Genomic DNA, 24165 nt, shown 5'->3' with positions numbered 1-24165 from the left:
AGTGAAAAGAAGTCTAAAGCACCACACTGATTCCCCATTTGTATTTAGTATTATGTTTTCAGATTTATCCCTGAGGAGAGACTACTTAGTCCTCTACTAAAGGAATTTAGAATCAGGCAACGCCAAATCTATTGATAGGGAAAAAGTTTCATGATATATTATTGGGAAAAGTAGTAGGGAGTGCAGTTGTAGGCTGTAGTTTGCATATTGAAAAAAAGAATGTGCGTGTACAGGATAATTACACATATGCGTTCATACGTGTAGGCAGGTGTATATAATGTAATAGTTTTGGAAAAATGTGTGAGATACTTAATACACTGGTTGCCTCTGGGAAAATGGCCTGGAACCATAGAGGGTAGGTGGAAGACGGAGACATATTTTTCACTCTTGTACTCTTCATTTTTTTAAAAAGATATTTATTTATTTATTTATTTATTTATTTATTTATTTATTTATTTATTTATGAAAGAGAGAGATTGAGAGTGTGTGAGCAGGGAAGGAGCAGAGGGAGAGGGGCAAGCACTCTGTACTGAGCATGGGGTCTGATGCTGGGCTCGATTTCACGACCCTGAGGTCATGACCTGAGCTGAAATCAAAAGTCAGACTCAACTGACTGGGCCCCCCAGGGGTCCCACTCTTGTACTCTTTGGATTTTAGTATAGGCATGTATTAACTATTTTAAAAAGTAAATATAAACACATTAAAGGTACTGCCTTCGGCTCAGGTCATGATCCCAAGGGTCCTGGGGTCAGACCAGCTTCGGTCTCCCTGTTCAGCAGGGAGTCAGTATCTCTCTCTGATCCTCCCCCACTCATGCTCTCTCTCTCTCTCTCAAATAAATAAATAAATAAGTAAAATCTTTAAAAGAGGAATACAGGAGGATCTCTGGGTGGCGTAGCAGTTTAGCGCCTGCCTTTGGCCCAGGGCGCGATCCTGGAGACCCAGGATCGAGTCCCACATCGGGCTCCCGGTACATCGAGCCTGCTTCTCCCTCTGCCTGTGTCTCTGCCTCTCTCTCTCTCTCTCTCTGTGTGACTATCATAAATAAATAAAAATTAAAAAAATAAAATAAAAGAGAAATACATATGACATGTGAGCTCAAATAAGGGAGAAAACCAATGCTTCCCAGGTTTCTGGAAGGTCTCCTAGAGACGTGGCGTTTGAGCTGGGCTCTGAGTCAGTTAGAACTTCACCAGGAAAAGTCAGAGCAGGAAAAGACCATATTTCAGGAGATGACAACACGATGCTTAAGGGTATCAAGGCAGGGAAGGCAGGACGAGCTTGGGGGAGGCTACATGGTCTGGAGAAATTGTCAGCAACGGCCAGGGGACATGGGGACTGTGAAGAGGAGAAAGGTAACGAGACAGGTGACTGGGTGGATGTAATTTTATATTTAACAGGGAGTAAATTGGCCCCAGTGTTCCTTTTCCACCTCACCTCCCACCTTGCTTCAGCCACAAAAGCCACCTCTAGGTTCCAAATGCACAGGCCTTTCCCACGTGCGTCCCTGGGCCCCAGCCACTTCCTCTGTGTGGTTGCGGCCTTCCAGTCCCATTTTCTTTGCCTCCTTCAGGACCATTTCAAATGTCACCTCTCTCCAATCCCTCTACCCCCACCACCTGGAGGCTGTCAGAGCTCTGTCCTCACTGTTCTCTTGGCATTTTGAATTTACCTTTATTATAGCGCTTGTCCATTTAAATTTTAATTTTTCTGTGGGGTGAAGCTGAGCATGAGGTCATTTGTATGCAGAATGTTGCTTCTTTCCTCTCTAATTTAGGATTTCATTCTCTAAGGTCCCAGCTTTACGGGACCTTATTATGATGAAGCATAGTCATAGCATGCTGCCTTCGCGTGGCTATCACATTACCTCTCTCCGGGAAGTCATTTCTCCTCTAGAGAACAACGGGGGGAAAAAGTGAGGGTCAGAGACATTATTAACTAAGAAAATAGTGGGGTTTTTTTGGTTTTGTTTTGTTTTGTTTTAGACCTCTAGGCCTTGTCTAAACTATATTAACATTTTCTTTATTATCTTTGTCCCCAATAGGCTTTTTTAAAATAGCCTTCTATTAAAGGCAGATATCCTGTGACTTTTTTTTTTCAGACTTCTGTGAATTTGAAACTTTAATTTGGAATGTTAATAGAACATTATCTATGCATAAGCGATAAATTAAGCAGTTAAAAAAGAATTTTGCTCTGGAGTATCCTGACAAGTTTCAGGTCATGATAGGCTTGTTTCTCCCAGTGTCTGTAAGTCCTAGATCAGAACTTGAGCATCTAGGGAGATATTTCATCCTATGATTATGTATTATGTCTGCAATAGAAGCCATATAAAAGTACATACATCTATATTCCAAAAGGGGGTTTAAAAAACTTAGGAAAAGCTGTACAAACTTGTGTTCTTGGGTTCTACCTCTTTGTTCCTCTTGCCTTTAGACAATTGAAGGAAGATTTGTGTAAGAGGAGCTGAGAATTCATGGTGAGCCGAGATTTGCTCACTGTTACACAGATACCTTGTCTCTGCCTGGGCCAATGACCTTCTGAGCCTTCTGAGCATTCTGGGCATTCAGGGGCACCAGAACAAGCTTGTACATTTATTTTTCTGCATAAGGGGAACCCTTTACCAAATTGTCCAACTGCTTATTTTTTTCAGTTACTAATATATCATGGGCATCCTTCTCGGGCAATTCATATAGGCTGACCTAATTCTTTTCACACTATATTGGATTGTGCTACATAGATCTGACAAAATGAATTTAACTACTGCCTTTTCATAGACTGTTAAGTTATTCCCGGTTCTTTTCTTGCTGTTATGAATAATTCAGCAATGCAAATTCTTACACATGTGCCTTGACCACTTGTATAGGTGGGATAATGTATTTAAAGAATTGGAATTGCCAGGTTAAAAGGTATGTGCATTTAAATTTTTGATAGCTAGTGGCAGGGCATACCAAAGGTAGAGTGGTTGAAGGGGTCTACCCCTTGGTCCAGGTAATAAGGGGGCGCATCGTCTTTAGGGAATTTAGAAACAGCAATAAAACCAATGTAAGTCTGATTTTTATTATCACGATGTGCTGGCAGTGATAAAGTCAGAGTAAGTTCTTAGTGTGTGTAGAGATTTAATTAGAGTTCACTTCAGAGGCAGACTGTGAGTCTCCTCCTTATGGCATTATGTATAAAGAATGATCACACAATGATTATAGAGCCTATGAAACAGCACTTGATTTACTTCAGTTGTGCCATTCTGTGTGACCTCGTGGAGTTTTGTGTTTAAATTGAAAGCAGTGCAGCAGAGCACAAACTGCAAAGTATAATATTTTTTGATCAACAAATGCAAGTTTTAGTTCATACAGGAAACATTTTACTGCATTTGAATAATTTAAAAATTAAAATATGTTTTTCTTTGAATTTTTACATGTTTCATAGGTAAAGAATGGATCAAGAAAATAATCATTGTTCCTAACTCTTACACGTTACTACTGAAACTAATCTTGTCATGTAGACGAGGGAGGTTAAAAAGTGCTCAGCTCCGGTGTCACATACACTAAGTACGTGCTGGATTCTGCTAAGTTGCCCTCTACAAAAATGTCACTCTTTGGCATGTCTCCCAATGGTGAGAGTGCTTGCTCAAGGGAAAAAACTTCCAAATTTTAGAGATCAAGAATGTAGTAAGAAAGAAGTCACTTACCAGCTGCAAAATGTCTTTCCAGCCATTCCTCCTTCTCTCCTGCCTTCATTTTAGGATTGTGTCTTAGTCTGTTTAGGCTGATCTAACAAAAGACCACAGTATTTTATTTCTCACATTTTGTGGAGGCTGGAGAGTGTAAGATCCTGGTGGTAGCAGGTTTGGTGTCTGGTGAGGTCCTGTTTCCTAGTTCATAGACAGTACCTCCTCACTGTGTCCTCACATGGTGGAAGGGGTGAGGGAGCTCTTTGGGGTCTCTTTTATAAGGGAATTAATCCCATTCATGAGGGCCCTGTGCTCATGACCTATCACCCCCAAACCATTGCCCTGGGGGTTAGATTTCAATACATGAATTTTAGGGGGACACAAATATTTAGACCACAGCTGATTGCTTTATTTCATCAAAGTTGCAAAGGTAAATAGGCTCCCCCAAAATGAGAGGCAGTGGGAGGGGAGGTAGACACAGTATTGTGAATGGGCTCAGAGTCCAGATTGCTGGGTTCCAACCCCTGCAGCCCTCATTAGTAGCTTGTCATCTTGGGAAATTTATTTTTCTGTGCCTTGATTTCCCCAGCTGTAAAATGTGACAAAAATGGTACTGACCATATAGTACCGTGTAAAGATTGATGGGCTCATTTTTATAAAGCACATCAAACAGTGTCTGGCTGTTGGTAAGTACCATAATGAGTGTTTATTGGTATCCTTCTGTATACCCCACAAAGCACGGGAGATAGATTTATTTTAATTGCCTTAAAAAGCCTACGAGCTATGCATCATTATCCACATTTTGTCCTGGTTATGTGATTGGCCCAAGGTTATATTGCTATCAGCAATAAGGATGAGAATTTGAGACCCTGACTCCTCAATCTCACCTCTTTGCAAACAATCAAAAATTGGCAATTTCTTCTATTGAACCTGAAACTAAATCACCTCACTTCGTTCTGTGCTGTTGGTTAAATATCCAGAACAAAATACCCTGACTTCTTTTATACTCTGAGCATTTGTAAGGTAAGGGCTTATCCTAATTCTAGAGAATGTCAAAAATCTTAGTGATAGCCCCTAACGAGAGATCATCTATCCTGAAGGAAGTTAATGAGAAAGGGAACATCTGTTTGAAAAGTATTTTTATATTAAAACTGGGAGCTATCTTTTGAGTAAAAGGCCACCAGTTAGGAACATCTATCTATGAGCTATCTATATGCATCTACATTTAAAATATTAAGGAAATTAAGTATGGCATGTAAAATGTAGACATCATACATATTTGAAAACCTCCTGGGTGGATGGAAAGAGTGCTGACTCAGCTGATCCCATTTCTGGGCCTCTAGTCAGCCCCCAGTCGCTCAACCACTGTTCTGGGCCTTGGCTTCCTCATAGGGGAAATGAGTGGGTTGAACTAGATGACCTTTCAGGGCATCAAATTGTGCTAAATTTCTTTACCTATCCGTGTACAAGCTATATTTTGTTTAGTGGTTGCTCAATGGTGGGGGAGTACCAGGAATTTGGGGGAATTCCCAGAATACATGGGCAAAAAATATATTTTTAAAAGTTTGCAACATATTTATTTAACATAAAAGGATTAATATCTTAATCTAAAGAGATTTTAGGAAATCATGAAGAAATAATGCTAGAGAAGTTGATAAAACAGATGATGTACAGAAGAAAGAATAACTGGTCACTAAACAGATGAGAGAATTTTAATTTTTACTAGTCATAAGTGAAATGCAAATGAGAACAAAAAAAATTGGCAAATGCTATACCCAGAGATAGTTGGTAGTGTGATATAAAGTGAATACTCTCATACAGTGCTTATGGAGTATAAATTGGTTTAGTTTTACATCTCTTTTGTTCCAGTAATTGCACTCATATCTATTTACCCTAAAGAAATAATTGTATGTTTATACAAATTTATTTTTAGAATATTCACCCACTGTTATTACAGTAAACATCAGAAACAATGTCCAACAATTGATTAAATAAATAATGCTATGTTCATGTAATGAAACATTATGTAGTTATTAAAACTATGTTTGAAGAATCTTAGTGATACAGGACATATTTATAATGTAGATATTAAGTAAAAAAAGAAGATACCAAATTACATATGAAGTATGATATTAGTTTCAGAAAAAAATGCACTGAAAAAAAGAAACAGGAAACGGTACACTAATATCTTACAGCTTTTGGTTCTAGGTGGCAGTTGGTTTTCTCCTTTGGGTCTTTTAGATCACTCAGTATTTTGAAATGTTCTAGAATGTGTATGTACTACTTTTATCATCTGAAAAAAAAAGGATATATAAAAATGATCCAGAGAAAATGAGAAGAGAAATTGGCTAGCATAAGGAGGCCACCTCCAGTCTGATTGGATCAGCAAAGAAAAAGGGAACTGCTTGGGGCACCTGGGTGTTTCAGTCATTGAGTGTCCAACTCTTGATTTCAGCTCAGGTCATGATCTCAGGGTGGTGGGACTCAGCCCTGTGTAGGTTCCCAGCTCAGTGAGAGTCTGCTTCCCCTCTCCCTCAGACCTACATAGGTTCCCAGCTCAGTGAGTCTGCTTCCCCTCTCCCTATGCCGCTTCCCCAACTTGTGTGCATCTCTCTTTCTCTCTCTAAAATAAATAAATAAGTCTTAAAAAAAAATAAAAGGAAACTGCTGTTTGCCACCCATGGCTTGGGTATATATGTTGAGTGATGATGGTGGTGGTGCTGGCATTGGGGGGCTAGGGAAACCCTGGAATATGATGGTTTTCTTCATCATAGATGGTGCTTTAGAGCTGGGAGCTGGACTTGGTGGAGGTCTATGCAGACATCAGGCAGATACTATATTTTCACAGTAAATAAACATCATCAGGTAGAGAGCTACTTTAGGTCAGAGAGGAAAACATAAAACCCTAAAGCAGAAACTTCCCGTTGCAGACAAAAAAGACCCCCAGGGCAGAATTTCTCCTTCACTCTCAGTTACTTTGATTTGGGTATGGTTTTGTGTGGGTAATACATTTTCACTCTTGAGTTTCTTTCTTTCTTTCTTTCTTTCTTTCTTTCTTTCTTTCTTTCTTTCTTTCTTCTTTCTTTCTTTCTTTCTTTCTTTCTTTCTTTCTTTCTTTCTTTCTTTTTCTTTCTTTCTTTCTTCTCTCAAGTTATTTTCATTATGACTTCTTTGTTCTTTTGCAAAAAGCTAATGCTGCAGAATTGGGGCAGAGAGGGCTAAGAGAAGTCAATGAGTGTAATTATACCCGGTAGGAAGTTAAGTGTTCAGATAATCTCAAAGTAACTTCAAGAGTATCCTTTGACTAAAGTATTTTCTAGAAGTTTCCCTTACTTCCCGGGGATTAATGATGATGTCTTGTTGAGATGCAGGAAGGACTTGTACTTGAAGCTCATGTTTCCTTTTTTTTTTTTACGATGTGGCTGGGAATCCTAACCCAGAGCCATGGCTTTTCCTGCCCCAGATCCATCCTGATGGGAGGTAGGCTCCAAGCCTTTATGCATCTACTCTTATTTAACTTGTTATTTGATACACCAGCATTCTTTCAAATACTTGAAAAAGTCATGGTAGTATGAACTATACTTACTTGTTGGTAATACTTTTTTGCATCTTCGGTATAATTAAGATGAGAATAAAACTACAGCTTGCACAAAATGCTATAGAAAACAAAAGGTCCCACCTTTTAAAACTTTTATCATAAAAAATTTTGAAAGTACATAAAAGTAGAGAGAACAGACTAATATACCCCCATGTAACTGTCATTCAACAGTTCTCGACATCTTCCCACTTTTATTTTCTCCATCATTCTTATTTCTTCTTGTTGTTATCTTTTCTGGAATAATCTAAAATCCCAGGCAACATATTCAATTCACTTGTCAGATAGGACTTTAAAAATGTGTGACCACAATATGATGATCGCCTAAGAAAATTAGCAATACTTCCTTAATGTCATCTAATACCCACGCCATATTCAAACTCCTTTGAATATCTAAAAAACTGAAAAAAGGACTTAAAAAGCTCTATGAGCAAGAAGAGAGATGAACTTGAGACCTGTGTGGGAGGAGGCCGAGTTACTCAGTTTTGCTTGTCTTCTCTCCAAAAAGGAACCAGAAGCCAGAGAGAACGCTTCTAGGAATTTTAAACAATTTTAGTTGTCTAGATCTAGAAAAGTTCTGTCTTTGGACACTGTTGGGGATTCATAGAAATTCTCTATAGCCTAAAGGGAACTCAGATTAGCCTTTCTTTCCCTTCTAAGCCAAATTTAAAAAACAAAACAACATACATAGGGGCCTCTGGGTGGCTCAGTCGGTTGAGCATGTGATTTTCTTTAACACTATTTTTTTTTTTAATTAGAGTTCGATTTGCCAACATATAGCATAACACCCAGTGCTCATCCCGTCAAGTGCCCCCCTCAGTGCCCATCACCCAGTCTCCCCATCCTCCCGCCCACCTCCCTTTCCACTACCCCTTGTTCGTTTCCCAGAGCATGTGATTTTGACTCAGGTCATGATCTCAGGGTTGTGAGATCAAGCCCCACGTTAGGCTCCGTGCTCAGTGGGGGTCTGCTTGAGATTCCTTCTTCCTTTTCCTCTGCCCCTCTACCTCCTCAGGTTTTCCTCTCTCAATAAATAAATCTTTAAAACAACAACAACAACAGCACATACAAAGCACTTCAAAACACAGGCATACTGTAGAAGTATTTTGAAATGCACATAAATAAGGAGAAGAAAATGAGAATCGCCTCCAATGCAAGGACGGTAGACAATCCACTTTCCCATTGGTATATAGTGCTCTGGGCTTTTTCATACCTGTGCAATCATACTGTACATACCATTTTCCAACCTGCTTTTACCCCTGCACATGTATTCTTACAACTAGTTCTCTTTTAACTTAAATAGTACCTATTTAGCTTAGGGAGATTTTGCCCTGGTCAGTTAACATACTCGTCACTGCTATTTTAAAGGGTATTGCTTGGGCTGCCTGGTGGCTCAGCGGTTTAGTGCCACCTTCAGCCCAGGGCCTGATCCTGAAGACCCGGGATTGAGTCTCGTGTCAGGTTCCCTGAATAGAGCCTGCTTCTCCCTCTGTGTCTCTGCCTCTCTCTCTCTCTCTCTCTCTCTGTCTCTCTCTGTCTCTCATGAATAATAATTTTAGCTGTCTAGATCTAAAAAAGTTCTGTCTTTGGACACTGTTGAGGACTCATAGAAATTCTCTATAGCCTGAAGGGAACTCAGATTAGCCTTTCTTTCCTTTCCAAGCCAAATTTAAAAACAAAACAACACACACAGGGGCCTCTGGGTGGCTCAGTCGGTTGAGCATGTGATTTTTTTTTTAACACTGTAAATAAGTTTTTTTTTTTTTTAAAATGGTATTGCTCAGAGGAATAAACTAATTTTTCCAAGAACCACCTGTTCTTACATAATTTTCTCCCCATTATAAACAAAGCAGCAGACAAGAACACTGTGTGTAAGTAAATATTCCACCTCAAAGTCGATGGAAGAATAAGAACTATCTTTCTGCCACCACTTCTTCCCTTCCCACTCATTCACATTGTGATGTGGCCACAGGCCCCTTGGCTCTCTGGGAATCTCTCTGGGAATCTCTCTGGCTCATCAGCAGGCACCCCAATCTGAAATACAAAATTCTTCCCGGTCTCCCAGACTGGTCTTTCCTTCAGCGTTTCCTGTTTGCCAGTGGCTTCCTCCCGCCCATCCCCACTCTGGCCCCCAGGCCTGGGCCTCAGAATCTTCTCCCTGAAGGCCTGGGTGTTAGTTCTGCCGCAGGGATGTTGCTGGGCTCCTCTCCTACACTCTAGCCCTGCAGCGTGCACTCTAGAGAAAGCCCTCCTCGTTCCCAGCTCCGTATTACAGGAGCCCCCAAACGTGCTCCTCTGATCTCTGCCCCGAGGGACCCCTCCTCACATCCTCAGGAACGGGCTTCTGGAGCCCTGCTTGCTCTCTCATCCTGGGAGCCCCGCTGAGCTGCTGGCCGGCCTCCTTCCGTGTCCCTGAGTTTTCTTCTCTCACTGGTCCTCTTTCTCTTTCTCTTTCTCTTTCATCTCTGCGCATCTCAACTCAATTGTTTTAAGGGTCATGTTCTAATACCCTGGTCTGTACAAAGCCTTTCTTGATTCCTGCCCGTGGCAAGTGGCACTTTTTCCTTTGTTAGCATTTTGTTTGTTCCTTCTTCAGACACTCTTGCGGTTTATGGCTGGTATTGCCTTTAGACTCTAAATTTCCTGAGGGCAGGGACTGTGTCTCATTTAACTTGGAATCTGCTGCATGGTAGGGCACGATGCCTGATACATAATAGGCGCTCAGAAAGTCTAATGAATAGGTACTATTTAAGTTAAAAGAGAAGGGGTTGGCAAGACTATATGTGCAAAAGGCCTTGGGGATTTTAGTTGGCTGCAGAGCTCGAAGTATATACTGTTGATGCTGATAGGCCTGAAGCAATTTTGGATTATATGAAAATGAATGCAGATTCATTTCCCATCATTCCCTCTGCTGCCTCTTCTCTCTCCCTAGCTAGCAACCCACAGTCCAGCCTCCCGGAACTACTCTTCACTTCCCCAAACCAAACTTGTACTTTCATTCTGGGGGACCTTTGCACATGCTTCCTTCCCTTTCCATGCCCCTTATTCTTCTTTGTTAGTCAAAATCTTATTCATCTTACACCTCCAATGTCACTTTTTGACTGTAGGGTTTCCTGATTACCATTCCTTTCTCCCGCCTCCAGAGAATTAATTACTTCCTCTTCCAGGTTTTATAGTACTGGTTTATGTCAACATCATCAAGCAGTTACTATTTGAGCATGCCTATTTTGCTCCAGGCACTGTTTCAGACTCATGACATTTACCAGTTTCTAATAAGTTTACATCAACCCTTCTAGGGGAATAATAATAACGGGAGATATACTTCTGTAAGACTCACTCTGTGGCATGTACCATTTTATGTACTTCACATTCACTAACCCATTTAATTCCATACAACAACTTTTGTAAGGGAGATGTTATCGACATATAGTTGCTTATTTACAGTTGAAGAAACTAAGACGTAGAGGGGTTAAGTACCTTTCATAGATCACATAGCCAGTACTTAGTGGAGCTGGGTGGCAGTATAATTCTGGAATCCATATCTTAATCATTATGCTGTATTGCCTCTACCGACAAAAGAACTGAAGCTCAGAGAGGTTAAGTAATTTGCTCAAGACCACCCAGTAAGTGTCAGAGGTTGGAGCCAAGCCCAAGGTTGTCTGACCCCAGAGTTCATGCTCTCTTTTCTTACTCTGAACTGCGTCTCTTTGTAGCAGGGTTGTCAAACTTTTTCTGTAAAAGACCAAATGGTAAATATTTTAGGTTTGGTGAGTCATAATGTCTCTGTTGTGAGATTGTATTGGAGCAAGAAAGCAGCTATAGATAATACTAAATGAAAGGCCATGACCGTGTTCCAATAAAATATTATTAATGGACACTGGAATTTGATTTTCATATAATTTTCACATGTCATGAAATAATCTTTTGACTTTTTTCAATCATTAAAAAAAATAAAAACCATTTTTGATTCATGAGCCATACAAAAAACACATGGTGAGTTTGGCCTGTGGGCCAGCAGTAGTTTGATAATTTTGTTTTACAGCAACATTACATCATAGAATGGTTAGATATCATGTATTGGCCTTTGTTTTCTCTTTCCTTGAACAGTTCAGCTTTGCCCTCAAACATGCGTGCCCAACTGAGAAAATGTAAGTCCTTTGGAAATGAAATTCACGTTCTTCAGGAAGAAGTTCAGAGATCATGTGACCATCTATGAGCATGCCCTGAGCAGACTGTACCCCTAACTCCAAGCAGTTTTTCAGAATGTGCCTTCTATTACTTTGGGGAAAGCTGTAGTAGCTACCTTTTCCCAGCCACCTTAGTTCTGAGATGAGGTTTTGGTGCTCCTTAATGGTGCTCTGGGCAGCTGGCTGGCTGGCCGGCCAGCCTTGTTCATTACCTGGATCAAGCTGGGAACTCTAGTCCAGTTGTGACAATCTGATTATTGTGCTCCTCAGAGTGGAAGGGACCAGTCTGGGCAGGGTGGCTGGAACAGAGGAGAGGAAGGGTGCCCTGCTTCCTGCTTGGCCTGTGGGTCAGAGGAGCAGGGCTCTTGGCTCAGAGGTTTCAAGGCTCAGAGCACTGAGATAATGGGAAGTTTCAGTGCTTGGTGGTGCTTCATTTTAACTCAATTATGATAGGATGAAATAGAGTTTAGAATTAGGAATGTAAATATTGCTTAGACACCTGACTTTGGAGAACATATATTAAAAGTTGCAAACCAGCATCTCGCAAGCAAAGTTTCAGAACAAAACCCGTTTGAAACAGAGATCATCTTTGTATAAAAATAAACTGAGGGGTAACTGGGTGATGGATATTAAGGAGGGCACTTGATGTAATGAGCACTGAGTATTACACACAACTGATGAATCACTAAATTCTACCCTTGAAACTAATAATACAGTATATATTAACTAAATTGAATTTTAATAGAAAATAAAAAGAAATTAACTGAGGGGCACCTGGCTGGTTCAGTCATTGGAGCAGGTGATTCTTGATCTCCGGGGGGGGGGGTGCATTTGAACCCCACATTGGGTATAGAGATTACTTAAAAATAAAATCTTTAAAAAAAATTTCCCTCTTTGATTCTGAAGGGGAATTCAATAATTATTTGTAGCTATTAGAAACATGCTAAGGGGAATTATTAAAGTAGGGTTGAAAATTAGTGAAACGAACTCATGTAAGATGAAACTCAAGATAAATTACTACTTGAAAAGTTGGCTGCAAAGGCAGTGATCTCACTTTTAAAAATACTTTTTTTCCCGAAGTTTGATCCACATACAGAGAAGTGAACACTTTGTAGGTCTGTATCTGGGTGAATTTTCACAAACCGAACACACTTGTGCAACTAGCTTCCCGATCAAAGAACAGCACACTTCTTGTAACATACCAAGAACTGGTTTGTTTGTAGGAGAAGAATAGGGATCTGGTTGGAAGAGGTGGCTAAAGAAAGTATCTTGAAACTGGGTTTGCTTTGGAAGCATAGTTGTATTTGAGATGTTCGGGCTTGGGCTGGTGGGGACTGCAGGCTGAGGGTGACACATGGAGCTGCCACAGCTTTGGGTGGGACTCTCATGAGGGTTCACTCTGCCTCTGCCATTTGCTTGCCGTATGATGGTAGGCAATATTCTCAACCTCCCCGAAGTGTCTACAGTTCTGAAACAGTAATCTCTATGCAGACAGCAACTCTTTTGTTCACTGGTACTCTCTGAGGGCTTGTTATGGTGCCTGCCACACAGGAAGCCCTAAACAAATGTTTTTAAAAATGAATAAAACAACTAATGAATAATACAAAGTACTTGGTACAGTCCCTGGAAGATGCTGAATAATGTAAATGAAAGTCGCAAAACAACCATTGACCCAGTAATAACATATTTGTGAATATATCCCCCAAGAAATCATCCCACGCAAAAGTAACTTGCATCTATGTATATGTGCATAGATATATTTTATATGTAAAAAAGCACGGTTGCTAATTACGGTGCGATGCTGGGGAAGTGACTCGGAGACCCTGCTGACCAGGGAGTATGGCTGGGCAATTATGAACCGTTGAAGCGATGGGAAGCTATCTAGCTAAAACCTGGCGAATGTGTAGACTATGTTGAAAATCAACATTTAAAAGAAAATCTGAGAAAATGTTGAGAAGACATCTATGTGTATATTTATTAGAGAATGAAACGGAGTAAGAATTTGGAGTAATAACATTTAGAGACGATTACACTTTTTTTTCTATTAAGTTGCTTCAGAGTTTTTGGACTGGCCTACTCACCCCCACGTGCCCAGCCAAGGGAAAGGAAATGAAGCACCCAACCCTGTTGCCAGGTGGGGAGCTCTCTGTGGGCTCAGCCGTCTGGAGCAAGGCCTACTCTTGCTGTGATGTCCTTGCTAGACTGTAGGGGGTCACTGATGGAAGTTCTAGCGGGAGAGGAATCACTGAAGAGCATGATGCTTTCTTAATCATCTAAGTGTGTTCAATTTGTGGTCGAATCAATTTCCTTAATGAATGAATTGGCTGCCACTAGTGCAGGTCCTTTGCCCAAAGCTCTTTTGAGGAGGATGACTTTTAGATGTATTCCCTGTAATTGAGAAGCCACCCTTGGTTCATATTTTTCAAAAAAGGTAGCTTGAGGATTCTATCAACATTTCAACATAAGCTGCCTCAATCAAAGGCCAGATAACCCAGAACTTGCAATAATAAGTTAATAATGGTCATAATTTCCCCTTAGTTTTATATTGTGCTCTACGGTTCTGAAGAGGCTGTGTGTGTCTCCCAATAAATGAGAGGGTATTTCTGAATGTACAGTTGTGTAAAAGTCCAAGCACAAATTGTTGCTGTGTTATTATCATTTCCACCTGATTTTTATCAGCCCCCTGCAAAGAAGGGAAGGCAGATCTTATTCCAGTTTTGCAGAGGAGGGATAAGCATAAGACGGCCAACTACTTTATCAGGGTGCGATGATGGTCACATGAGGGGTCTGCGAGGACAGATTATGACAACACAGAGAGGACTTCTGATCTAGCAGTGGGTCAGGTCATCAGAGAACATTTTCCAGAAAGGTGTGGGAGTTGGGGGGATGAGTGAGGACAAATAGAGAAGCACAGAGTATGTCCAAAGAAGGATCACTAGGAAGAACGGGTGTCTGTTAGTTGGGACAAGAATCAAGGCCAGAGTGAATCCGGGATTTCCTGCTGGATAGCCCTCAGCTTTCCAGGAGATGACGTGCATTAGGGCACCTTGTCCCTATGCCCTCCCTCTAGTCTGCCTTTGTCCTTTTGCGGCGGTAGACAGAAGCTCCCTCCTTTCATGGTTGGTTGCCTTTGGGAAATGAAGCCTAGTCCCCACGTTCTCTCCTGTGTGAACCATCCAGGACCCTTGAAGGGGTTCCTTTCTGTGAAAATGATGAAAAAGAAGAGAAAGGGAGACAGAAATCAAGTCACTGTGATCTGAAAGCTTCTGAGATTGAAGGTTCGTTTTGTTCCAGTGTGACTTAAGTCTTCCCAGGGTCACTTGGTGGCATCACTCATGATGCTGTTTGAATTCACTCTCAGTAACTCTTCTGCGTGAAGAGAGAGAATTGGGGCACCCCTGCCGGTTAACCACTTGTGTAGCACCACTGAAAAACCACACCTATTTTTCACCTCCAGGCCCTTGTAGGGAGAATTTCTCATTTTAGAAGAAATTCCACTGAAAGCACGTCCACTCCCCTTCCATGCTGATGGTGGGACCCACAGAGGCTCTTTTGCAGGACACACCAGCTGGAGATGATCTGTCATGTTTATATAGGGTTGTGCTCCAACCTGGATGGAGGCCCTCCCCTTCCCTCTCCCAGCTCCATATTTAGCCATCTGCTCAAGGCCACATGTATCACCAAGGTTTATCGTCTGTCTTTACTGCTACAGAACGATACAGAGGTTTATGTTCTTGTATTCACTGAGGCAGGTCATGAAGCCTTCTCCTTTGGCCTCAGCTTTAATGGAACCACAGAGAAAGCTAATCTTGTCTAACTGATTTACAGTTTGGAAAACTGAGGCTCTGAGAGCTGATTTGATGTGCCTCTTAGTGCTGGAGCTGGCTGGGAATGAAAGGCACTGACTCTTGGAAACTTGGTAGGTGGCAAAGCTCACATGGGAATTTCTTTGTTCACATCATATTTTTGTTTTCATGTGGCAAGAAATCCCCCTTTTCTTGGTCATCATGACTTGCTATAAGATATACAGGGCAGTCTTTGGCAGAGAAACCTCTATCATGCTACTTCTAATTCCCCACTTATAATTAATCATTGTTTAGCACTGTATTTAGTAATTATTATTTGACAATGATATTAACAATAGGGACTACTTACTGTATGTTTGCTATGTGTTGACTATGTACATACAGTATGTTATATTATGCACTATGCTAGGGATTTTTATACTTAATGCTCTCAGGAACCGGGTGATGTGGATATTATTACATCGATTTACAGAGGAGGAAATGGAGAGTTAGGGAGGTTAAGAAACTCTGCTAAAACTCTGTTGCATAGGTGGTTGGTTGGGAGCCAGGATTCAATTCCAGATCCATCCAACTTTAAAGCTGGTGTTCTTAACAATTTTGCCTCATTGACTTCTTATTGCAGGTACTTACTCCGGAAATTTGGCTTTTAGTCCATCAATCGATTAGAAAGATTTTATTTAATAACCAAAAGCCTGACACATGAATATTTTTTCCTAGTTCCAGTCCTGCTCCATTGGCATTAAAATAAAACTAAAAAATGTCTTAAAAGGTCTTGGTTTTGGACCATGTAATGAGCGGGGGGGGGGGAGTCACAAACGCATATATTTAAGTCATCTGTTGGTCTAAACAGCTAAAGTCTGAGACCTGACAAAGCCCCCCAAGATCATGCTCAAAGGTCTGATGACAAAGAGGTAGGTATCCAGGACCATGATGCATGCGAGTGACCCACTGTGAGTCTTTAGATAGAGTCTAGCTGAACAGTTGACATCCCAGCCCCTGTGCCATGGACATTCAATATTTGGCATTTTATTTTTTTACTTTTTTTTTTTTTAGAGAGAGAGCACACACAAATGTGAGAGTGGTGGGTGGAGGGGCAGAGGGAGAAGGAGAAAGAAAGAATCTCAGGCTCCCCAGTGAGCAGGGAGTCCCACTTGGGGCTTGATCTCAGGACCCTGAGACCACGACCTGAACCCAAACCAAGAGTCTGATGCTTAACTCATTGAGCCTCCCAGGTCCCCCAATATTTGGCATTTTAAATAAATAGTAGTGGGAATACATAACATGATGGTTCCCTATTGGTCCCATGTGCCAGGTTCCGTGCTAAGACAGACTCTCCACCTGCTGAATATTTACAATAATTGCATAAAGAGGTACTTTTCTAATTCTCATTTTTATGAAGAAACCATGGCTCTAAGAGACTAGGTAACGTGGTCAAAGTCACCAGCTCATGTACCGTTAAAAAATGAATATGTGAAAATCATGCAAATTATGTATTTGATTAACTCATTTGCAGACTATTAAGTCTAATTAAACAAACAGAGACTATAGGTTAATAAGAATAAAGACTTCTTGGAAGGGAATGGCAAGATTTAGAAGAGTGATTTTTTAAAAATTATGTTTTGAGGGGTGCCTGGATGGCTCAGTCAGTTAAGTGGCAAGCTCTTGGTTTTAGCTCAGGTCATGATCTCAGAGTCCTGAGATTGAGCCCCACACAGGACTCCCTGTTCACTGGGGAGTCTGCTTGAGGATTCTCTCTCTCCCTCTCCCTCTGCCCCTTCCTCCCTTCTCTAAAATAAATAAATAAATATTTTTAAAAATTATGTTTTGAGGCAAACCTATACATTGCTTTACATGTGACAGGTCAGAAATACTGCCAGTGGGGGAGGTTATAAGCCCAGATTGTATTAATAACCTTTACTCTGAATTTTGGTCTAAAAGACCTTTCCTTTGTCTAAGGCTGGGCTGGCCTGCTATGACGTCCCTCTGCAGACAGGACACTGTCTCCAAGGCTGAGCTCATCGTCTGGAGCTCTCACACCTGTGGTGAATGAGAATGTATTTGACCCTTCCACAAAATTCAGATGCTGTCATATTTATGCAGCCCAGTTTAAATGACCTGCACTGAATGGGGTTGCTTTTAAGCAAGGTATTTTGTATCACCAGGGCCTAGCAGAGTTCCTTATACATAGGTGGCTGTTTCGAAATGTTGGGAAAAAAGAACTAATTCAATCCAACAACATCTCTGAGAAGTGGTTCCTCAGTTTATCACATTCTTGCAGATGTGTATACTGAGCTCGGAGATGAAGTCATGTCCTTCAGGTTACGTATTCATATCGGTTATGGAGCTCGATGTCAGATACAGACAGTGCCAAGGACAGTGTCACTTCTATTGCCTCTGTAGCCGATTTTTGGCAAAACCTCAAGAGAAAAACCACAGCAAATTTTTAGAGTTCTGGTGATTTCTTTTTCTTTTCTGTGACCTCAGCATGAATTCCCACATAAACCAAGGACTGGCTGATTAATCAATAAATGAAGGGAAGTGCTTCTTTTGTCACTCATTACACTTCTCTTTCTTTCAGTTCCCAAAGTGGCTGGGATCCATTAGAAACTGAAGCTACCGTCTGCAGCCTTCCCCACTTGGGGCAGAAGCCGATAGAGAGAGCTGTTCCTGTTCGAGAGGGTGCTGTTGGAAAGTGAGCATTCACACATCAGGTTGCTATTGAGGTTTTTTTCATGTTGATATCAGAGCAGTTGCTGGTGTTTTTATCACTAAGCTGATTTAGAGATAAAACCAGCTTCTGCTTCTTGACTGGGTGGAGTTGTGGGCGTCTGTGATGGGGGAATGTGGACAGTGGGTTGGCTACACGGAGGTGAGCCATGTGATTAATCAGCGTGTCAATGAGGAAGCCCCCGTCTTTAAAAAGGGAAAGGGGAGCCCTGGGTGGCTCAGTTGGCTGAGCATCTGACTCTTAATTTCAGCTCAGGTCATGATCTCAGGGTCGTGGGATCGAACCCTGAGTCAGGCTCTGCGCTGAGCATGGTTCCTATTTGAGATTCACTCTCTTCCTCTGCTTCGCCTTAGCCCCCACTTGCATGAGCACGCTCGCTCTCTTAAAAAAAAAAAAAAAAAGAAAAAAAAGAAAAGAAAGAAAGAAAAGAAAAAAGAAAAAGAAAGTCTCAATTTTCTCTCTTTCTGTTGCAGTTGAAGATCGGCCTTGGGAGGTTTTCAATGTAGCTCGTGCTCACCTTCAGATGGACGGAGAGAGTTGCTGTCTGAAGTCCTGAGAACACCACCCCGCCTGGGTTTCATCCCCTGGGTTGAATGGCATTTGCTTCAGCAGGCCACTGAGGGCTCTTTTACTTGGGATTCTGAACTTGTAACTGGGAATCCAGGCTGGGAAGATGCTGAGTTCCATCAAGTGTGTGTTGGTGGGAGATTCTGCTGTGGGGAAAACCTCTCTGCTGGTGCGCTTCACTTCAGAGACCTTTCCTGAGGCCTACAAGCCCACGGTGTATGAGAACACGGGTGTAGACGTCTTCATGGATGGCATCCAGATCAGCCTGGGCCTCTGGGACACAGCTGGTAATGATGCCTTCAGAAGCATCCGCCCCCTGTCCTACCAGCAGGCCGACGTGGTGCTGATGTGCTACTCTGTGGCCAACCATAATTCTTTCCTCAACCTGAAGAATAAGTGGATTGCTGAAATCAGGAGCAACTTGCCCTGCACCCCGGTGCTGGTGGTGGCTACCCAGACTGACCAGCGGGAGGTGGGGCCCCACAGGGCCTCCTGCATCAATGCCATAGAAGGAAAAAAACTGGCCCAGGAAGTGAGAGCAAAGGGCTATCTGGAGTGCTCGGCCCTCAGCAACCGGGGGGTTCAGCAGGTGTTTGAGTGTGCCGTCCGAACAGCCGTCAACCAAGCCAGGAGACGCAACAGAAGGAGGTTTTTCTCCATCAACGAGTGCAAGATTTTCTAACCTCCCAGAGACTTCGCCCACGCTCGTTTACTCCCTGCAAAGACGAATAGGGACAGAGAGAGCAGGCAAGCCAGCAGGGACTCTTGCTCTTCCTAGGTACGTCCTGCACAGCACCTCCCTTAGGATACAGTTGGTGATGAGACTTGGCTGCTGGCTGTTTTCATGAAATACACTCTACAAATGAGCCGCTTGCCCAGTCCGATTAGAAGGTTCTGTAATGAAGATTTCCGTCTTTGATTAAAAAAGCAAAATAGTCACTGTAATTTTGTTTTTTGTTTTTTTGTTTTAGTCACTGTAATTTTGGATGATGAAGTGAGGTTTTCAAAGCAGTCCATATTTAAAGACACATTTTATTTAAGTAATAACAAAATGTATAGCTCTTGTATAGAGTTAGTTTTTACTTTTGGAAAGTCTTTCCCTACATGCTCCCAAACACAAACTACTGGTTGAATGAAATAGTCCTCTGGCTCGTAGTGTTTTCCCCTGAACTAGTGACTTCGTTGAGACCACCTGCCTTCTAGATATTACTAGGTCATCAAATTTTAAAATGACCATAGCTTGATCCTTGCAATTAATTTTCCATCCACCTGTTATTCAGAGTTGTATATACAACACAGTTCAATAACATAAGATTCTTTAATGCTGCCTAATTAAAAATTAAAATTTTAAACAGCCAGCACTAGATTTCCCTGTAATTATATTTTTAAAGGCATTTCTTATTTATGAAACTATCTTTTACCCAAAGACGTCCAAGTGTGCACTAAGCATTCCTCCTTCATTCACCAAAATAGATGGAAGGAAAACCTTCCAGGTAGGGAATCAGACTGCTCCAATGGAACAGAAGTGAGGAAGTCTCACTTTCATTTCAGGAACTGGTGCACTTTGCCTGCTTCTTCCAACACCATGGCTCCTAGCTGGTTGTAGGTCTTCTGAAGAAGAGCAGGCTCCAATTTCTGTATGACAGTAATTTAGCAAATTTGCTATTTGAGTGCTAAACTGAGCTGGCATGGCAACATGATTTATTAATGTTAGGATCCAATCCAAGTAATTGAGAAGATGTCTACCTACATATGTGTAAGGGGGAAAAAGATAGGGACTTACAATTTTCATTATTTCATGAATATGAAACACCTGAGTGAAAAAAAACCCCACAAATTCCAAGCATAGGAAACAAGCAAACTGTATAGCAATTGTTCAGATAATGAAAAGTTATCAGGAGAAATATTGAATACAGAAGGACATACCTCTCCCCACCCCAAGCCCCGTTCTATCCAATAGCTTAACAGCAACAGTATTGCTCAGCTGTTAAAGTTGAGATAGAGGACTATGTAACTGGAGGGAGAAATTGTCAAGGTGGCCGCCCAGGTATATCATTTGCTCACCTAATTGAATAAAACTTAGAACTACTCTGAACCACATTTGTTGAAGTACATCATTGTTTTAGCACAACATGGCCATTGTTGTATACAGATAGTAAGAGAGTTGGCATGAACGACTGTGAATAACTTAGTTAACTTAACTAACCCAATTTTTTAGTTTCCTGATGTATACAGATAGTAAGAGAGTTGGCATGAACGACTGTGAATAACTTAGTTAACTTAACTAACCCAATTTTTTAGTTTCCTGATGTGCTCAGTCCTTTATGCTATAATCAGTGTAAAAATCAGATTTTTGCTCATCCCCAGATTCCTTTCTCCTCCTCCTCTTCTCTCATTCACATCCAGGAAAAGGCCTGGTACCTGGATCTTACTCTCTGGGGTCTAGGGTTCCCTTAATTCCCTGGGACTGACTGACATATCTGCCTTCACCCAGACATCTCCAGCCCTCTGGTCCTGTGGCTTGTCCTCACCTCTATATCACCCGTGTGCCTGGCTTAAGAGCACCTGTATCCAACTCTCTTCACTGCATGTCCAGAGGGCTGGGGCTTGAAAGCTAACAGGCAAGAGAGGTGAGGACAGATCATCTTTTCTGATTTCCCTGTTGATCTTGATCCTCTCCTTCAACATATGAACGGTCTTAAATCATTCATGTAGGTTTTCCTTCAGGGCCAGTCTTTAGGGTGGAGGGGTATTTAACATGTTAGCAGGAATGAATTTCTACTTACTAAAATTGGCTGTCTGTAGGCTTTTCGTTCTTTCTTATTGAAGGAAGGTGGAAGAGGGGGTTGTCTGAAAATGGGAGGGCCCCAGGACCTGATTCTAAGTGAGGGAAGAGGAAGGAGGTGATTCCACAGTGGAAGGGGAGGAAGACAGGAAAGCCAGAGAGGGCTCAGTCATATGGCTTTGCCTTCACCTGGGCAGACACACATGTACGTGCTCTGCCTTTTGGCAGGAACCAAGCTTCAAGACTCCCTCTGGGAGTCCTCACAGGTGAGACTAGGAATCCATGTATAAGTCCTCCCCAGGGACCTGGCTGAAGTTTAGGCCAACTGGTGTATCACTTGCTGGACTGTGGGTTCTCAAAGGCAGAGGCACCTCCTATGCATCTTAGTGTCCCCAGGGCCAGGCCCATGGAAGGAAACCATAGCTAAACAAAGTAGTGTTGGATTGACTTGGAAAGAGAGCTAGGATTTGGGCTGCTATGCTGCGAGGTGGCTATGAGGAGGAAGCAGGTGCTTGCCAGCCTAGCGAGGTGGGAAGTGAAGTCATCATGTTCGAGTCCACACGGTGTATGTTCTACATGAGTGTGTATATATTTTGTCTGCCTAGATTCAGGCATATGTTTCTTGCACTTCAAAACTCACTGTACCATGTTGTAGACTATTATGTGTGGATCCTTAACTGTTCCAAGTGGCAACATTAAATATGCTCGTTTACATTAAAGACTTGATTTGAGTGCTTGAATAATTCATCCTGTTCAGTGTTACTTTATATTGACTGCCTAAATGGGGCAGCAGATGGGCACCTGGGTGGCTCAGTAGGTTGAGCATCTGACTCTTGATTTTGACTTAGGTCATGATCTTGGGGTCATGAGATGGAGCCCAGCACTGGGGAGCTTGTCTAAGATTCTCTTTCAGTCCTCTCTCTGGCCTCCTCCCCCGCCCCCCACTGCCACCCTCTCACGCTCTTTCTTTCTCTCTAAAGATAAATAAATGGGGCAGTAGAATCGAGTGTGATGAAATTAGGCTGAGCAATAAGAAAGCCAAAAGCATCCTAATGGTTCAAGTTCATTGAGTGCTTCAGGTGTGCCAGGCACTATCTAAGCACTTGAGTGTGCATAATCTTATCAGATGGTGTATAGGTGGCCACACTAATAAATACCATCTTACACGAGGAAACTGAGGCTTGGCATGTTGATGTGACAAATCTAAGGCCAGAGAGCAGATGAGTGACAGCACCAGGGGCCTTGAGCAGATCTGTATGACTACAAAGCTCTGCTCAAAACCGCTATGCCCCATTTCCTCCCAGAACAGCCCAATTGTATGTATGGCTTTGCCACATCCGATCTCATGCAGCCTTGTAGACCCCACCCCCGCCAGTCAGGTGGCTTATATCTTAAAAATCTTTTTTAATAAAATATTCCAATCTGATCTCAGTCCTCCCTTTTTATTTTTCTTTCTGGTAATGAAAACAGGATCCTCCTTATTAACAGAGCATCATCATTTGCAAAAAGCCCCTGCTCTAACCCTTGGCTTATAAGTACAATTTCATAGGTTGATTGTTTGTGAAACGGCAGAGATGAAATATATTATATGATGCTATAAAAGGTTGGAAACGATTCTCTTTTTCTTATTTCACTTTTCCATCTCTCAGGTTTCACATATTTCCTCTGAATGAGGGAGTGACAGGGGAGAGAAGAGCCTGGTTCTTTCCTTTTAAGGCTTTGGTAGTGAGGAAGGGCATTCATCGAGTATGCGATCTGGAGAATTATGATAGGCAGAGGGGACAGGCCATGTGTGAGTGCTCATCCTGAATGCCAAGAAGGCAATCCTATGAGTTGAGTTGGATCAGAACAGCTCAAGGGTGGGCCTTATTTTTGCTCAGATTGTATCTGTTCTGATAAAGCAAAATATAATCATTGGCCAAGATCTTGAGCAGTTTTTTTTTTTTTTTACCAGAAAAGATAAAATGAACCCTAGAATTTACTTGTGATATAACTTCATTAAGATTACTTGATTCAACCTGAAGTCCACATCAACTTTTTTGATAGATTCTAAAATCTATTCTGACACTGAACGTAATGCTTAATGGCAGGTAAAGAGCCATCAGGAGGGAGTAAGAGGCCAGATGATTATGGTTTATCTTGGAGTCAGAAGATCTGGGTCATGTGTGTCTTTCAGTCTCAGTCTCCCTGTCTTAAAAAAGATACTTATTCCTGGGTTACTCTAAGAATTAGTACAGTAATGATTGTGAAAGTGCTTTATGTTTGTAAACTGTTGTTGAACTGGTGGTGTCATTATGTTTTGGGGGGATTCTTATGCAGAAAGAAAGAGTATGTTGATTAATCTGAAAAAGCAAAAGAAGAGTTCAAGAATTGTGTGTCTTCTGATGACATATTTATATTTAAGAAGCTCTGCTATTACCCATAATATATAACCACCCCCCCAACTATGAATCAATAAGAAAAGACAGCCTAATCTAAAAATGGATATTTCTCAGAAGAGGAGATATGCATGGCCTGACCAATAAACAATAGAAAAAGTGCTCAATTAACATGAGTAGCCGGGGAAATGAATATAAAATCCACTTTGAGATATCATTTTCATACCACTATATTGGCAATTAATTAAAAAGTATCACTACCAAGTCTTGGCAAGGATGTGAAACAACTGGAAATCTTACATGATGTTCTTGGGAGTGCCAATTAGTATAACATTTGGCAACACTTAGTAGTGCTGTGTAGCCTATATCCTTGACCTAGAAATTCCATGCCCTAAAAATATACTTGCATAGATTTCCTGGGAAGCATGTATGAGAACGTTCTTACCATCATT

General features: G+C 41.6%; 1 protein-coding gene across 6 annotated transcripts in view; it reads left to right on the top strand.

Annotated features, from left to right (window-relative positions):
* The window catches only part of RHOH (ras homolog family member H), a 53703-nt gene extending 34208 nt beyond the window's left edge, over positions 1-19495 (top strand). For 3 of the 6 annotated variants that reach the window (XM_077878992.1, XM_077878984.1, XM_077879002.1), the window contains 2 exons: positions 17834-17966; positions 18457-19495. In XM_077878992.1, the coding sequence (XP_077735118.1) occupies positions 18657-19232 (576 nt within the window). In that variant the 5' untranslated portion in view covers positions 17834-17966; positions 18457-18656 and the 3' untranslated portion in view covers positions 19233-19495. Of the gene's footprint in view, positions 1-14281; positions 14728-17833; positions 17967-18456 lie in introns of those variants that run through there. The other 3 variants (XM_077879023.1, XM_077879012.1, XM_077878987.1) reach the window with 3 other exon arrangements.
* The last annotated feature ends 4670 nt before the right edge of the window (positions 19496-24165 follow it).

This window comes from Canis aureus, chromosome 2 (genome assembly GCF_053574225.1).
Source record: "Canis aureus isolate CA01 chromosome 2, VMU_Caureus_v.1.0, whole genome shotgun sequence".
NCBI classification, from domain to species: Eukaryota; Metazoa; Chordata; class Mammalia; order Carnivora; family Canidae; genus Canis; species Canis aureus.
Note: the sequence above shows the minus strand (reverse complement) of the source record. Positions and strands in the feature narration are given on the sequence as shown.